Here is a 17,120-nt window from a genome sequence, read left to right as displayed (position 1 = left end):
AATTAATTCCTTGATGTTGGAAGTCCATGATCAACTATGATGTTAGAGAAGTGGAAAATATGGCAGAAACCAAATAAGGTAGCAAGCACGACAGAAGGTTTCTCGCTGCAGTGAGAATTTATTCCCGTTGCAGTGAGTTTCAGGACTACAGCTAGCCTCTCAACCTAAGAGTTTCTCGCTGTAGCAAGAAATAGAACACCAAGAAGAAAGTTCTCATTATATCAAGAAAAGGCCATTCTGCTGCAATGACAAAATCAACTTGAAAATACTTAGCAATTTTCAAGGTTCAACATGCAAGATTTCACATATATTACAACCATATACCATATTCATGAACTTTCTATTGCATAAATATATATATACATATATAAACACTAATACCACCACCGCCTCACCCAACTCATGTGCAACCCCCACATCGTGCACATAGTTGGAGTCATCGTGTGCATCCCCCACATCGTGCACAGCTAATACCGTTGTGTGCATCCCCCACATCGCGCACAGGCAACATCATCATCCACACTTCTGCTCCTGTCATCACCGACATGTGCATCCCCCACATAGTGCACACGTACAGTTATATTTATTACACAATATTAACTATCGATACACAATATATATATATATATATATATATATATATATATATATCAGCATCTTATATGAGCACAAGGATTCATCATATTGCACACTCACCACATAAAACGTTTTAATAAAGGCTTGTCCCATACATAATCTTTAAGGAAAAATCAAATAAAAATCATTCACATGCTTCATCCAAATACCAATACATTTTCCAAAATATTTTAAATGCAAGTTCACTTACCTTGGTGGATTTGTAATTGAATTTATTTTCAAAATTCTTCCAATCTAATAAGGGAAATCACTCTATCTCTCTCTACACATCCAACTAGTGAGTGAATGTACTTAAGAAAGACTTTTGAAGGCTGTTGAGGTGTAAAAGTGGAAGAGCATGAAAAACCCTATAAAAGGATGTAGAAAAACATGAGAAATAAAGCTAATTTGGGGAAGTTTTAAAGGTTTCAAAGGATATTTCCATGAAAGGTGCAAAGAAACATGGAATGGAGAGAAGGATAGGAGGAAGAAGAAGAAGAAAAGTTGCTAGGAAACTGAAGAAAAGCTACTGGAGATTAGATATTTATAGTTAAAGTTTATCCAATTGTCATACAATTTACAATAATGCCCTTAACAAGGCCACTTGTCTTCCTCCTTTCCTTTATGCACTCTTTTTACTCCTTTAACACTGAGACAAAGTCCATAACAGTCTAAAAGTACTCGAGTTCACGAAAACTTAAAAATTTAGGCTCGAGATTGTAGACACTTCTAAAAAATAATAATAAAATATATATATAAAAAAGAAAGGAATGGTTGGGCGTATGCCCAGCCATCCCTTCCCCAACCACCATGAGTGATGGGGCTTTGGCTACCAACTCCTTGGTGCCAGAACCCCATTACCGAGTTGTCCAAATTTTTGGACAACCCCATTTTTAAAGGAGGGGGGGGGGGGGGGGAGCAAAAACAAAAAGAAAAGGGATTCATCTCCTGCAAAAAAATCCCTCCACCAAAAAAATTGAAACACAAAAAAAAAAATAAAAACACAACAATTAACCTAAAAAAAGCCATAATCAAACACAAAAAAATAGAGCAAAAAGAAAAAAAGAATAAGAGGAAGAGAGAAGAGGAGAAGAGTGCGACGCCGGCAGGGAGAAAGGAGAGAAAGAGAAGGAGAAAGAAAGAAAGAGGAAAAAGAAAGAAGAAGCCAGTCGGGGAAAGAAAGGAGAAGAAAGAGAAAGAAATAAGAAAGAGAAAAGAAAAAGAAAGAGAGAAGAAGGGGGGAGCAGCTAGGAGAGAAAGAAAGAAAGAAAGAAAGAGAAAGAAAGAAGAAAGAGAAAAGAAAAAGAAAGAGAAAAGAAAGGGGGAGCGGCTGGGAGAAAAAAAAAAGAAAGAGAAAGAAAAAGAAAAAAAAAAGAAAAAAGAGGGAGAAAGGTTCAAACGGTATTGTGCTTTCTTTTTAAGGAAGAGAGATTTTTTTTTTTTAGGTTTTCAACAGCTCAATTAATTGAAAGGCTTGGTGGACTGTACACAAATTGTTTGGATCATTGTTAGAATTCAAATCAGGTAAAAATCTAACCCTTTTCTTTGTGAATGCATTATGAATTATGTTACTTGGGTTTGGTCCAATTTATTAGGTTGAATATGTAATTAGATGATATAAAATTAAGCTAAATTATTTAGTATAGTGTCCTAAGATTTATTTTAGATAATATTTTAAAGTATAGTATTAATAGTAAAAAAGGAGAGATGTCTAAATAGAAGGAAATATTTATAGTATAAATATATTAGATACTTGTAAGTATAATAAAATATAATTATTACAAAATTACAACGATTACTTTGAGTGACCCGATGATTGAATTTCTCTTAAAAAAGAGCAAAGAGTTGCTTTTTTTTAGGGTGGATTTCTTAGGTGCGGAGTTCGAAAGGATTTTCACCGAAGCGTTAGGATGAATCCGACTTCAGCACTCCAATACTTATTAACTCAAATAATCATTGCTAAAATAATAATATATATCAAGAAAAATAAATCTACATAATATTACATTTAAATCTAGGTTAGTGTAGTTAGTTAATTAGCAAATAAATATCATTAAATAAAATTAAGTTAACCCTTAATTTAATTAATTGTTTATTTGATTAAAAAAAGAAAATAATACATAGTTAAATAAGATGGATTAATCAGTTAAATAAGATGGAATATTAATCCACTATGTTAGTTAAAGAATATAGATTTAAATAGGAAACTCTAAAAAATAATAAATAATTAATACCAAATAATACTAAACATATAAACAATGTGATAAATTATTAAACACATAATTGGATGAATTATGAACCGCTTAAGTCAATAAACGCGTGCATGTAGATATCATCATTTTATCCTGTCATAGCATGCCACATTTATCTTGCAAATGGTGCGGGAGTTCCGATGATGGATTTCCCCGAAAAGCTTGTAGAGACGAGTTCTTTCGAGGATATCTCTAGGTGAGAAAAATTTCGAAACTTCATCAAAGCGTTGGGATGGTTTTCGAATAATTTTTCAATAAAAGATTACCGACCCCATTATTTAAAATAAACGAGTCATGACATCATTTTATGCTTGCATCATGTGGATACGTAAAACCAAATAAAAAACTCAATTAGCCAATTTAATAAAAAATTAGTTAATAAGTAGAGATTAAATCAAAAGTAAGCTACAATAAGATAACTTAAGATTAAATGGTACCGTTCGCGGAACGGGCGTCACAGAGGTGCTAACCCTTCTCCGTGCGTAACCGTACTCCCGAACCTATCTATGAAAAACGTGGGTCAGTTCTTGTTCTACCGACGAATCTAAAATCAATTTAGAACTTCGTCGATTAGAATCAGGTTAATAGGTGACCAATCACACCTAGATAAAAAAGATTGGTGACGACTCCCACACCACATTATTTTCACCGACGTCTGGCGGACGGGTTCTCGGACCCGCACGTTACGACAGAGATGCAAAATGACCAATTTGCCCCTACCTTGAAAATCATCATTATTTATATTTCTTTCGTCATTTTATCCTTATTTTCATAATTCATTTATGCCTTACGCCTACTTAGGCCTTAACAATGTTTGAAAGCATACTTCTAATGGCTCACTAAAGAAATGACGAAATTACCCCTAGTTAGTGATATTGCGTCTACTTCTAGCTACGAGTCTATAAAGATCAAGGTCTCACATTATTGGAGCTTGGACTATCTATGGCCAAATAGATTCCCCACTTAACTTCGTAGAAATCAAGTCGTTTAAGTTGGAATGCATGTTTTATTTAATTAATTAAATTTATGTACAAAAATGATAGCTTTTACATGTTTGTCTTAATTTAAAGAAAAAAACATCTTTTGTCTTAATTTAGATAAGAAAACATGTTTGGTCTTAATTTAGACAAGAAAATATGTTTCGTCTAAATTTAGACAAGAAAACATGTTTCTTTTAATTTAGACAAGAAAAATATGTTTTGTCTTAATCTAGACAAATAAACATGTTTGTCTCAATTAAGACAAAACAAGATGACATGTTTTTTTTTAATTATAGACAAAAGTTGTCTTAAATTAAGGTAATACTAGGAGGATTCTTACAAAATGAATATAAACATCCATGTTGATAAAATGAGACTCAATTTTTTACTAGAATTTTTTTATTTATTATTAATTTTTTAAAATAAAAATAGATAATAATAAAATAAAAGTTATTATTTAATAAGGAGTTTATTTTATCACAAACTCTAAATGAAAATTAAAGAATTAAATTATTTATTTTTTAATTTTAATTTTGATAAATTATGAAGCATGTTTGATACATTTATAATTCTAAATAGATTGTCAAGATTGATTCAAAGGTATTTGATTTTGATTAAATCTTTAAGGTAAGAGTTTTAATAAAAAAGATAAGATAATTGAAGAAAAGAGTAAACGTATCTCTCTTGAGAAAGCTTCTGCCACCACTTCTTTCTTTCTCTTCCTAACTTTGCCGCATTCCTTCTTCCCATTCTTGGTTGATTTTTTAGAAGAAAAATAATGATTAATTTTTAGGAAGAAAAGAGAGACAAAATCGGTTGCCATATTGCATAGCATTCCACATCTTGTCCACTTAAAGTTTAAGTTGAGAAGTATTCTTGAAGAAGAAATGGTAAGTTTGTTTGGTTGAGAAATTAATCGTTGGTGTCATGGTGAATTTACTACAATTCATTAGGTGTTCAAAAATAAAAATCTTGAAATAAAAAGTACGTTTATCCTACTTTAATATATTCTTATTTTTTAGGATGTAATTATGTTACTGAAAATATGAATGATGTGTTTTTCCACTTCTGTAATTGAATTGTTTGCTTTTTTAGAAAAGAAAATTTTTTGAAATTCATACTTTACACAAACACATCAATGCACTTAGATCCAACTCCATCATTTACTTGTTCACTTGTAGAGGTACGACCATTTCATAATGTTATGTAAAACAAACTATATTTGCTTCTTCTTCTAACTTTGTAGAAATTTTGAGAATTCATGAGGCAAATCGTTGTAGAAATTTTGACAATTCATGAGGCAAATCGTGCATGTGTTTGGTTAAGATATGTAACTTAATGTATTCTAGAAATATGTGGCTTGTCAACTAAGAAGGAAATGCTAACGATATATAAAGATAATATTGTTTGCATAGTCTAGTTAAAGGACAAAACATTAAAGGCGATTAGACAAAACATATTTCGCCAAAGTTCTTCTTCGTTATGATTTCCAAGAAAAATTTGATATTAATGTTCAACAAACCTGTTCAAGTGACAATCTATTAGATTTATTCACCAAAACCTTTATTACTGCAACATTTGAAAAGTTAGTATAAAATATTGAAATGTATCATTTTAAAGATCTCAATAATGCAATCATAAGGGGAGTGAAATGCGCACTGTACTTTTTCTCTTTATTAAAGTTTTTCCTATTAGGATTTTCTTAATAAAGTTTTTAATGAAACAATATTTCAAAAGCATATTTTTAAAAATAATTATGTACTTATTTTTCTTCACTCAGATTTTTTTCCTATAAAGTTTTTTCCTAGTAAGGTTAAGGTATATTCTTAATATCAATAGATATTCAATGGAGAGATTTATGAATATTTTTGTAAATATCTATTTATATTATGCATATTAGATTGAATTAAATTATGATTTAATTAATCCATCTAATCTCTTTGTATTATCTTTCTTTTGTAAATGTAGCTAAGTAATAGATTATTAGCCTATAACTAGGTCTCTCACTTTATTTGTAAATACACACTTGAATAAGATATCCTTACTCAATCTAAATATTTTCTCTGTAATTGTTTTTTCAAGTTATATTTCATAAAAAAAATAAATAAGTATAATAAATAAAAATTTTGTTAAAATAAAAATTTTAAATACAATAAATAAAATTAAAATAATTCTCACAATATTTAAACTTAACACAAGAGTTTTCTGTCACATATTAATAATTTATTATATAAATTGTAACATCATAAAATGTTACTTTCTCATTTTATTTTCTTTATCAATACCTTTTCTAAATGTTCTAAATTTTTTTTTTATTTTTTTTAACATTTTATACTTTTCATTTCATATTCTAACATATTTTTGTCATATTTTTATTTTTATTAAAAATAAAAAATTATATTATAAAAAATATTTTTTATATAAAAAATAACAAATAGAACTTAAAATTTTATCTAATTTTCATCACTTAAGTTAAATATGAATAATTATTTTTAATCAAAAATATATATTAGAATTTTTATAATGTCTTAAAAATAAAAATGAAGTGAAAAGAACGAAAATAGGACAGAAAGAGAATATTTAAACTAAAAAAAACGAAGACAAAAACAAATCTAAACGATGCGTTTTTCCTCTGAACAGCCCTAAAATTCGCAGTTATCACACGGACCCGAGAAAATTGAACTCTAAAAGTCCATTTTCTGTCTCCTCTCAGAAAGAAAAAGAAAATGGCGTCTCTCTGTTACTCTCTCCAGTTAGCCCCAAAACTTTCCCCTATAAACCCAAAGTCCTTCCCCAATCTCACCTTCCTGAACCAATCAAAATCCAAGGTCCGACTTGCACGAAGACCCACCATCACCCGCATGTCACTGAACCCAACTCCGGCCACAGATCGCCTAATCTCCGCCGCCGCCTACACTCTCCCGTTCTTCAACTCCCTCCAATACGGCCGCTATCTCTTTATTCAATACCCTCAATTGGGTACCCTTTTCGACCCTCTTATACCCCTCTTAAGCCTGTACAAATCCGTCCCTTACGCCAGCTTCGTCGCCTTCTTCGCTTTGTATCTGGGGGTGGTTCGAAACCCGAGTTTCAGCCATTACGTGAGGTTCAATTCGATGCAGGCGGTGACACTGGATGTGCTGCTGATTGTGCCGTTGTTGCTGACGAGGATACTGAATCCGGGTCGCGCCGGGTTGGGATACCAGGTGATGGTGTGGGGGCATACTGGGGTTTTCGTGTTTAGTTGTTTGTGTTTTGTTTATGGAGTGGTTTGGAGTATCCTGGGTCGGACTCCTTACTTGCCCTTCGTTGCCGATGCTGCCGGTAGACAAGTTTAGGCTTGTTTGTACGGTATAATTCTGTTCTCACCACAAATTTGTTTTTGTTAATTTGTTTTTTATGGAATGCATTTCAGTTTAAATGCAACGGCTCAAATTAGAGGTTTATTTATATGTAGGCGAATTTTGTCTGTGAAATCTCCAATTTGCTTTTTGGGGGACATGCATTCTAGTCTAATAGTTTGATTGTATGCTCAACATTGTAGCAGAGAATTTGATTAGCAGGTTTTTTTGCCACTTGCTTTTTGTTATTTACTTTTAATTTTTTTTAAAAAAAAGTTGCTATAAAATGAAATCAAAGTTTAAAACAATATTATAAACTTGTAACATAATCAAAGTTTATAAAATTGATAAATAATTATAATGTAACCTCTATTGTAACATAATCTATCTATCCCGCTTCTATTGACAAATTGCCCAATGGTAGGCCGAATTTTGGCCTTAATAGCCTCACATTTCCCTAGTAAACGAACCTTAAAATTACTTAGGTTTCATTTTAATTGAGACATATGGTCAATATCATGTGGAATAAAATAAAGAGGTACCGTCTTTACCCAAATGAAAATGGATGTTTTCAGATTCGGAGTTTAGACCCGACCATTCACACCTATTCTGAGATTCAAACTCTTTTTTCTCGTAAAATTTTAAATTTTTATTTTTAAAAAAAAATTAACTTTTTTATAATTTAAATTACATTTTCCTTACCTCCATAGCATATTGGAAAAAGTATTAAGTTCTTATCTTAAAACTACTGCCCTGCCCTGGCAACAGTAAATTAAATGTCCATAATCTGAGTGTCAACCTGAAGAGTTTTTTCCACACAAGTTCCCTGAATGACCACCTGACTCTACCCTGATGCATAACACAATAACCACTGTTCGGCCTTTCACGGCTCCAAGTTGAGTCCATAAGTCCAACCAAACACAATTTCTCTTCTTTTACTTTCTTTCCCCTTTCGGAGAGGTAGGTTTACTAAAGCATGCAATTGCAGACAAACCAATTAATTCTACTTCAAAAATCTATCGTCATAAGAGAACATATGGGCATAAAGAGCAGTTTGGAAAAGCTCTTCAGAAAATTCACAGCAGTAATCAGTAAAAGTAATTTTTTTAACATAAAAGTGACACATACCTCTTAAAAATTTTAGTCAAGAAACGAAGCAGTTGATACATCCAGCAAAATAGAAGAAACTGCCAAACTCCGCAAAAAGCATCAGTACAATCACACAATTAAATATTAATCCCTACATGATTTCACCACTGACCTAAACAACACTGATTTCATATCCATCCACTTGATAGCAACAACCATCTAGTATCGATCACGCCTGACAAAAGAGAAACAAAGTTTAAAAGAATAATCAATTCCTTATCACAATGTCCTAAAATGAGAGAGAATTAAAGAATAATCAACATCACTCTCAGAATGTTTTTTATATCATTATCTACAGCAGGAATAAGGCTGAGCCCCCTGTTGACTATCCTTTGAAAATTTACTTAAGAATATCAAATCATCATTTTAAAATCTGAATTCGTGCATAAATTGGCAGGAAAACAAGCTTTATAAGACCTATACAACAAGCAACTACCTGTGGCGATCATAATCCCTAGAACGTTCCTTAGACCGAGAACGTGACCTGCGACGACTTCTTGAATCATAACTGCGTGAGCGCTCGTAATCTCTCTCACGATCCCGATCATGTCCACGATCTCGATCATAATACCTGTCCCGGTCCCTGCTCCTACGATCATAATCCCTCCCTCGGTCACGGCTATCTCCTCGGTCATGATCCCGACTAGATTCTCTGTCACAATCCTTACTTTGTTCCTTTGATCTATTTGATCAGTAACACAGAACTATTAGAGGAGAATGAAAGAAAACTGAACCATCTCACCAGGCCCCTTTTCCAAATAAGATAAAAAAAAATAGAACAAGCCAGAAAAGGTATAAATTACCTTCTGTCATCATGCCGATCAAGTTTGCGGCTCTTGTTTCTTTCTTCCTGACAAAAATAATTACCAAGAAACTGCTGCTGAAAACATTCTTCAAATAACAGAAAATGCCACCTAATTTTTTATGTAATTGCCATAAGGACTATAAGGGAAATTTTCTGATGGTAGGCATAAATCAGTAAGCCGTAAACCATTACACTGAAAAATAGCAACGTAAAAGCAGATACAACCTCCAAATACCTCGTATAATAACTTAAGCAACAAAACTGAAAGCACCATGCACCGTCTCAGAACATCTGCATCTTCTTAGCAGCAAAATGGAACAAACTACGGAAACTAGTTTGGAAACCAGCACTAAATTTGATCATATGGCACCAGAGTGCAAAATACATCGTGCATGCAGTTCTCGATTATTTTGCAAGTTATATTTCACTTTCTGTAGTCCCAGTCAATGACATAAGTAAAGAGTTGTACATTAGGTTTGTAGAATACAAATTTCTTCTTCTTCTACTTCCTCCACCCCCTCCTCCGCTCTTTTTCTCTCCTATATTAATTGTTTCCTTACAGCAAGGGCATTGTGTGTTTTAATAATAAGTGAGTGCCAGTGTATGTCAGATATGACCAAATCCCAAGTTCAATATGCAAAGGTACATCTATGAAAGGATACTCTGTTTGTCAGAGTCCAGTATCTTAATTATAACCAGAAAGATTAGAAAATGGGAGGGTATTATTCATCTCCGAGGTTAGAAAAACTCACAGAGGGCACACTAACTGAGAATCGGTATAGAAGAATGTGAAACATTATACCATAAGGACTATAAGGGAAATTTTCTGATGGTAGGCATAAATCAGTAAGCCGTAAACCATTACACTGAAAAATAGCAACGTAAAAGCAGATACAACCTCCAAATACCTCGTATAATAACTTAAGCAACAAAACTGAAAGCACCATGCACCGTCTCAGAACATCTGCATCTTCTTAGCAGCAAAATGGAACAAACTACGGAAACTAGTTTGGAAACCAGCACTAAATTTGATCATATGGCACCAGAGTGCAAAATACATCGTGCATGCAGTTCTCGATTATTTTGCAAGTTATATTTCACTTTCTGTAGTCCCAGTCAATGACATAAGTAAAGAGTTGTACATTAGGTTTGTAGAATACAAATTTCTTCTTCTTCTACTTCCTCCACCCCCTCCTCCGCTCTTTTTCTCTCCTATATTAATTGTTTCCTTACAGCAAGTGCATTGTGTGTTTTAATAATAAGTGAGTGCCAGTGTATGTCAGATATGACCAAATCCCAAGTTCAATATGCAAAGGTACATCTATGAAAGGATACTCTGTTTGTCAGAGTCCAGTATCTTAATTATAACCAGAAAGATTAGAAAATGGGAGGGTATTATTCATCTCCGAGGTTAGAAAAACTCACAGAGGGCACACTAACTGAGAATCGGTATAGAAGAATGTGAAACATTATACCAGCACCTGAACCAACATATTCACAATACCAACTTAAGGATGTCTCAAAACAAGATGAATAAATAAATAGATCTATCCTACAAAGCACAGCAGCATCTGTTTGATAAATTCATTCAATTCACTATCAAAAAGCATTCAAATGACATCTGATAACTAAAACACAACAGTAAACACTGGGATCAGAAGAAGTTACAAGTGAACTCTGTTAATTGTGAACATCTTCATGGCAATCCCTATTTGTATTAATTTATATATATGAAAAAAAGACAACATTACTGAGTAAAATAATCATCTTACCTGAAGCTCAGCTAGTTTATCCCGGATTTGCATATAGCCTAAATGAAGTTTGCCTCCAAAATGATCTGCTAAACGTCGGTCACTGAAAGGAAGAAAGAAAATCAAAATACTTCACCTCAGAAGATAAAAATACATGAGACAAGCACTGAATTGCTTCCTAATAATTTATTATCTAGCAATAGCATGATCTACAAGCACATAAAACAGAAAAGACGCACATTATGTAGCTGCAAAAGTTATCCTCGTAAAACTGGGCCCAAAAGCCTGCTGGTGACAAGGAGGTATAATAGTCGGGTCAAAAGCTGAAGCACTTGAAACCCCAAACACTAATTTCTTTGAAGCCCTCAAAACAAGCTAAAATAACATGGTAATAGCTAGGAGAGACAGGATCAACATTTACCTGTCATAAACACTCAAAAATGCTCCACAAATGTCACAAACACGAAGCTTTTGATCAGTCTGTAACAACCATTGCAATTCAATGGATAAAATAGGAAACGTTAGAACAGATCAGCAGATGAAAACAACCAACACCTAAATGCTCTGAAATTAGAATCATTGAATTGAATGGAATCATGCAGGGTAATCATCCACAAATCTATCACGTCTTATCCACAAATTTTAGGACGTATTAGTATGTTATGACTATTTTTATATAATTTACCCAAGAAGCTCATAAAACAAATTAGGAAGAACTAAGGCAGTAGCCTATGAAAGAAACAATCATCTTAAATGATTGTATCCTGTTTTTTTTTTTTTTTTCACAAACCAAAACAAAACCAAGTTCAACAAGTCATGCAGATATACCCAACTTACCTGTCTCAGAACAGAGACATCTCTGTATCCAAAAGTGAAGTCAAATAAATGTTTTAAGTTACTGAGCAGGAGGAAGCAGCATGCTACTAAAACTCATGTACTATTTCAACATTTTGATTTTTAAGGCTCTGATTCTAAGCTGCTTACAGCAATGCATTGAACTAATTTCAGCAAGTCTGAGCTTGCATATGCATCTTTACATTTATGTGCAGCAAATTATTATAGTCAGGATGGACAGGACCAAGTTTTACATTCCAAACATCATCTCAATGTGTGCGCTGTGTGATTTCAAACAGCACCCTAATTCCAATTTACATATTAAGTTGTATTTGGTTTAGATAGATAGGAAAATGGACTCACGATGCGGACATCAGCAGCTGTGTACTTCGAGGAATCCAGAACAGGCTCTTGTCTGGCAGGTAGCTGAACAGAAAGGGAGAAACCATTGTAGACAAAAAGGATATTTAGCCAAAGAATAAAAAAAGATAACTGGAAAGGCCTTTTTCTTTGCCAAAATAAGTTAAGCATGAAAATTGAAGTAACAAATATATGAAAAATTCAAGAAAACAAAAGAGATGCCAAAAGTCAGAAATTGAAAACCTTCTTAAGCGCTTCAGCCTCTTCCAATGCTTTTTGTGCTTCATCCACCATTCCTTTCTCACCTAAACAATCAACAGAAAGCTTAGAGAACTACAATTAAGCAAAACTGGGTAAATAAGAAAATAAAATAAAGCAGCACAACATTGGTTACTACATTTACAAATTACTAAAACTGAAAATAACAAGCATAAATCCTTATCTCAAAGAATATGCTCAGAACTCAACTCATCAATAAAGGGCTAGCAGTTTCTATCAGAAGAAAAACGAAATAGAGGCCAAAATGCACAGAACATAAGCAAAAAGTGGTCAAATTGTTAATTTCAAAAACAACTAACTTAAATATGGCCATTATCAATCCATAAACATACAAGCATAACCGATTTAAGTTTTAAGTTGAGATATCATTACGAAGTTTGATAAAAAAATACTTTACCAAGATCTTCTGCTTTCTTTAGCTTCTCATTGATCATCTCCTGCGTACGGGGATCAGGTGCAGGTACAGGTAGAGGTGCCAATGCTGGTGGATTTGGGAGGGGTTGAGGCAGCGATGCTCTATCTTTGTTGAATGCATCCAAAAGCAGCATGGACTATCCCAAGCAAAAAATGTCACAGGTGCAATGCAAGAGTCAAATTACAATCTTAGAATCAAGATCAGAACTACCCACACAGCACAAATCAAGAAATTTCATTCATAGCATTATCATTTTCACTGGTTTTAATTCCTAAAACTCCAAAAAAACTATAATATACCTGCTTGTCTGCTCTTTTGGTTCTAAATTCTTCTACTTCTTCCAGAGCTCGAATCTTAAGATCTGTCTTGCCTTCAAGATCTGCATAACAAAAGCAACCATGTATGAGTGGAAAATTTATAAAATTCTTCCATTACAATCAGTAATTCCAGACAAACTGCAGACAATTGCAAGGAAATGAGCCATTAAGAATTTCAAGCAAACAAATGCCAATGATAGTTCACACTTCTTTTTCAGAATTAAAAACCCACACATGCATACACATACTTTCAATCTATTTTACTAGAAAATTGCAAATGTATAGACTAAACACATCATTAACACTCAGTTTCAACATGCTTAACTCTTTACCAAAAGAAAACTTTCATAAATTATTACAACCTATAAATGTGCCTTTAAACCAAGGAGAAATAAAGTATCAGTCTATTATTGATCCCTCTGCTATTTTACACACTACCATATGATCTAGATGATTTACCAGATATCTAGGCTAAATAATAACCCTATATATAATTAAAAAACAAAACTTTGAATTTTCTGCTGAATCCATCCAAAAATATATGATTCTAAAGTACCCATCCAAATCTCCCTGTTTAGAAGCACCCTTAAACAGTGACTTTTCACTTCATTCCATCTACAAGCTACTAAAAGCACCTTAAAGTTAAAACATAGGAGGGAGAATAAAGTCAACGCACCAAAACAGGTCATCCTCTCTACATGAAACCTATAAATCTGTAAAACCTATCAAAACATTCAACTAAAGCCTCAACAGTCAATTGGATGGCACCTAAGACAAATTCTTTAGAGGAAGAAACCATGATTTCTTAACAACAACACACTAAGTTGGCCTCCTATGACTGTAAGAACATGAACATGCAAGAAAAGAAACATACGTACATAAGAATAAAAATTAAATAAATTCTTAAACATAGTGTCAGAAATTGAGTAATTTAAACTGAATTGAAGTCATGAATGGCTAAGCAATAAGATCCTAATCATAATATATAAAAGTCTGATGTTTGCTAAGGTCATTTTCCATCTGCAGAATATTAAAAGGCTTAAAATAACAATTAATCACATCATGAAATATCTTCAAGCAAAAAATAATTCCCATGCCAGTTCAACTACACATTACCATGTTGATCAGCTTCTTTCAGTTTCTCCTTTATTTGCTTTGACAGCTCAAGTACTTCAGGCGTCTGCAATGTCAACAACAATAATTTTTCAGAATCCACAAAAAAAAAAAAAGGAATAACATCAGATAAAACTAAGAAGGTGCATTAAGGAATTTGGCCTCACCTGTGTAACATCAGAAACTGATATAGCAATAGCAGCTTTGGCATCCTCATCTTCAAGACGCTTTAGAGCTCTGCCAATTTTCCTATCACACTCAACAATGAGTCTATCAATGGCATCTTCCAATTCTCTGTCATAGTTATCAACACCTTTTGCCTTGGCTTCTTCATATCTAGAAAGAGTTAAGCAAACAAATGCACACATACAATCTACTAGACCTTATTGCTTTATAGCATAAGGATACGCCATCTGCTAATGGTCCATTAGCATGACACTCAGACTCTTCTTTCTTTTAACATAGCCATGTTAGAAACATATCAAATACTTCAAAGTTCAAACTAGAGGCTGGTTGAAGATATGTTGGAAATAAAAGTCAAACATACCCACGTCCAACACTTGCAACCAAGTCTGAGCAACATGATAGAGACCTCGCCATTAAAATTTATGACTAAAGAATACCTACTGATGTACTCCAGGGCTCAAGAGAGTACATGTCAGACATTACTAACAATGTTATGTCATTACACAATAACTGATTGATAACAGTAAGAGTTAAAAGGATACTCTTTCCTCAGCTGCAAAGAGTGGACCTTTGGGCATGGCCCCATATCCATTTTCTGAGACCAGATAAGAAACAAATTTCGATCAGCAATGTTAAGAACATAATAACTTCACTCAGAAAAAATAGAAAACCAACATCAAGAGCTCCATTCCAGCATGGTACTAAAGCTGATCATTAAACAGTCAAAACCTAGCTAATGATGGCCACAATTGACCTACCATGTAACTGAATACAAATAGCATCTTTAGCAATAAATGATTTCAAAAATTTAGCATCATAATCCTTTGTTCTTCCCTAGACGTCAATGGAAAACTTTTAGTGAAGTTTTATTTGCTTCCTCAAAAGTTATTAAAAGCAAAAGAAAAATCATATTTGATTAAAAATGAAAAAGAGATGGCTAATATGCAGCACTATCATCCGATGAAAAAGTAAAATCATGCATTTTTCCTGTATATAAAAATGTCAAACTTTCAATTAGCTTCAGTATTCAGACACACTTTTTACATTTTCGTTGCTAGGCAAAAAACTAGTAGAACAACCCGACAGAAGCTAAACAAATAGCATAAACTAGTACTGGTACTTAAAAAAATACAGAATTAAGCTTCCATGCATATCCTTTCAACATATTTTCACAGAAATCAAAAGACTTTCCAAGCCTTCGCTTCCCTTACATCTATCACTCCACAAATCAAAGAAAAATCTCTCACTAAACTACAATTTATCAACCTTTCACAATCCTTTTTAGAAAAACATAATGAAAAACACAGATTAGGGTTGATCAAAACAAAGTGAATCTTCATAACTACTAATTAACGAAGCGAAAAGAAACTAAGGAATCAATAGTTAAATTTTTTTCCAAGTACCGTTAATTGGAAGAGCTCGTGAGGGCAAAGGCCGGACAAAAAGAGACGGCAAACATCGCGATCGTAGTACTTGCGATTTACTTCCCTTACATCGCCATTTCGATTAGCTCCCATAAGCACATCGAGCTGTTTCCTCATTGCGTCCATTTTCTTCTCTTTTGGTCGATTTCCCCTCCTTCTCTTTCTCTCGGAAAGTGAAAGGGGAATATTTGAGCTAAAACACTCTCTTCTTTGTCTCTTTTTCCTTCTCTCGCAGAACAGTTAGAGAGACTTTTTCTAGGGTTTGTTGTTTTAGGGTCGAGTATTTTGGGGGGCTCTGATGGATTTTGCTTTATGCATATGCCCTTGGAGTTTCTTATATTTTAAAGTAAGGGATGAATACTTTTATGTTTTTCACTTTTGTCTTCTTGAATTGCACTTCGTTCCTTTAATTTGTTGTGAGTTTTAATTTAGTCCGCAACTATTTTTGGCTTTATTTTGTATACAACAAGAAGAACAAATTATAACCAACAGAATATCGAGAAAAAATAATAAAAGTATTGAAGATACCCTACACAGTTAAATTTACCAGACGAAAATGAACAGATTCAATAGCTTTGTATTCTCCATCAAATCTAAATTAAGAAGTAGTCCTCCCAGCTCCGATATTATGGCCAGCAATCATATCCAACAATTCCAAACTAGCCTTTGATCATTTCCATAACGTGATATACTACAGTTAGTTTGATCAAGAGGAATTAGGGTTTTCAACAAGTTGAATATTCGACAATTTTGAAATATTTTATCTGAAATCTATTAATAGGTAGAATATTCAATTTTTATAATTATTTGATTATTTTTAAAATTTTGCATCCAAACTTGAACTCTAATACCTTATTTATTATTAATTAATTATTTGAATATGTTTAAACACGTGATTGTGCAAATGAATATTTATTAAGTATTCAATTATCCAAATTCGTCACAAACTTAAATATAAAATATATTTATCTTAAATAAGTTGGTTGAATACTCGATTAAAGAGTATCTATTGTCATCTATGAGATTAACATGAATTAGTCCATCAAATTTAAATTAAAATGTTATTCTCTCTGGCAATATAGCGGGCTTTAAAATTAGCTTGGTATTTCAAGTATTGAATTTGTCATATTTATTGTTAGCTTCCCTACGTATCGTAAAGCATTTCTATTTCCTATCGAAAGTTGTAGGATTATTATTTTATTTATCAATACGAGTTCCACAAAGTAAAATTGGAATTCCATTTGTTTTTCTTAAAGAGAGTTTTGTATTTGCCTCTGCCTTTGGGGTGAATTACATGCT

The 17,120-nt window shown here is 33.0% G+C and overlaps 2 protein-coding genes across 3 annotated transcripts; one reads left to right on the top strand and one right to left on the bottom strand.

Annotated features, from left to right (window-relative positions):
* The first annotated feature begins 6,480 nt into the window (after positions 1-6,480).
* Positions 6,481-7,422, top strand: TIC20-II (chloroplast import component Tic20-II). Its single transcript, XM_018120722.2, has one exon. It carries the CDS (start codon positions 6,574-6,576, stop codon positions 7,183-7,185), a length of 612 nt encoding a protein of 203 aa, XP_017976211.2. The 5' UTR covers positions 6,481-6,573; the 3' UTR covers positions 7,186-7,422.
* Positions 7,423-8,273: 851 nt separating this feature from the next.
* Positions 8,274-16,121, bottom strand: UNE6 (LUC7 related protein). Of its 2 annotated transcripts, XM_018122036.2 has the most exons (14): positions 15,801-16,120; positions 14,940-14,992; positions 14,379-14,547; positions 14,215-14,278; positions 13,081-13,160; positions 12,764-12,917; positions 12,331-12,392; positions 12,091-12,153; positions 11,315-11,373; positions 10,915-10,996; positions 9,141-9,187; positions 8,774-9,019; positions 8,450-8,512; positions 8,274-8,375 (listed from the first exon to the last, which is right to left on the bottom strand). In XM_018122036.2, exons 1-13 carry the CDS (start codon positions 15,945-15,947, stop codon positions 8,497-8,499), a joined length of 1,242 nt encoding a protein of 413 aa, XP_017977525.2. In that variant the 5' UTR covers positions 15,948-16,120; the 3' UTR covers positions 8,274-8,375; positions 8,450-8,496. The 2 variants fall into 2 exon arrangements, with proteins under 2 accessions (XP_017977525.2, XP_017977526.2); XM_018122037.2 differs by lacking the exons at positions 8,274-8,375; positions 8,450-8,512; positions 8,774-9,019 and adding an exon at positions 10,568-10,623 and having other exon boundaries at positions 9,142-9,187; positions 15,801-16,121.
* Between the last annotated feature and the right edge of the window lie 999 nt (positions 16,122-17,120).

The sequence above is a fragment of the Theobroma cacao genome, chromosome 5, assembly GCF_053813885.1.
Source record: "Theobroma cacao isolate CCN51 chromosome 5, ASM5381388v1, whole genome shotgun sequence".
In the NCBI taxonomy this organism is placed as follows: domain Eukaryota; kingdom Viridiplantae; phylum Streptophyta; class Magnoliopsida; order Malvales; family Malvaceae; genus Theobroma; species Theobroma cacao.
Note: the sequence above shows the minus strand (reverse complement) of the source record. Positions and strands in the feature narration are given on the sequence as shown.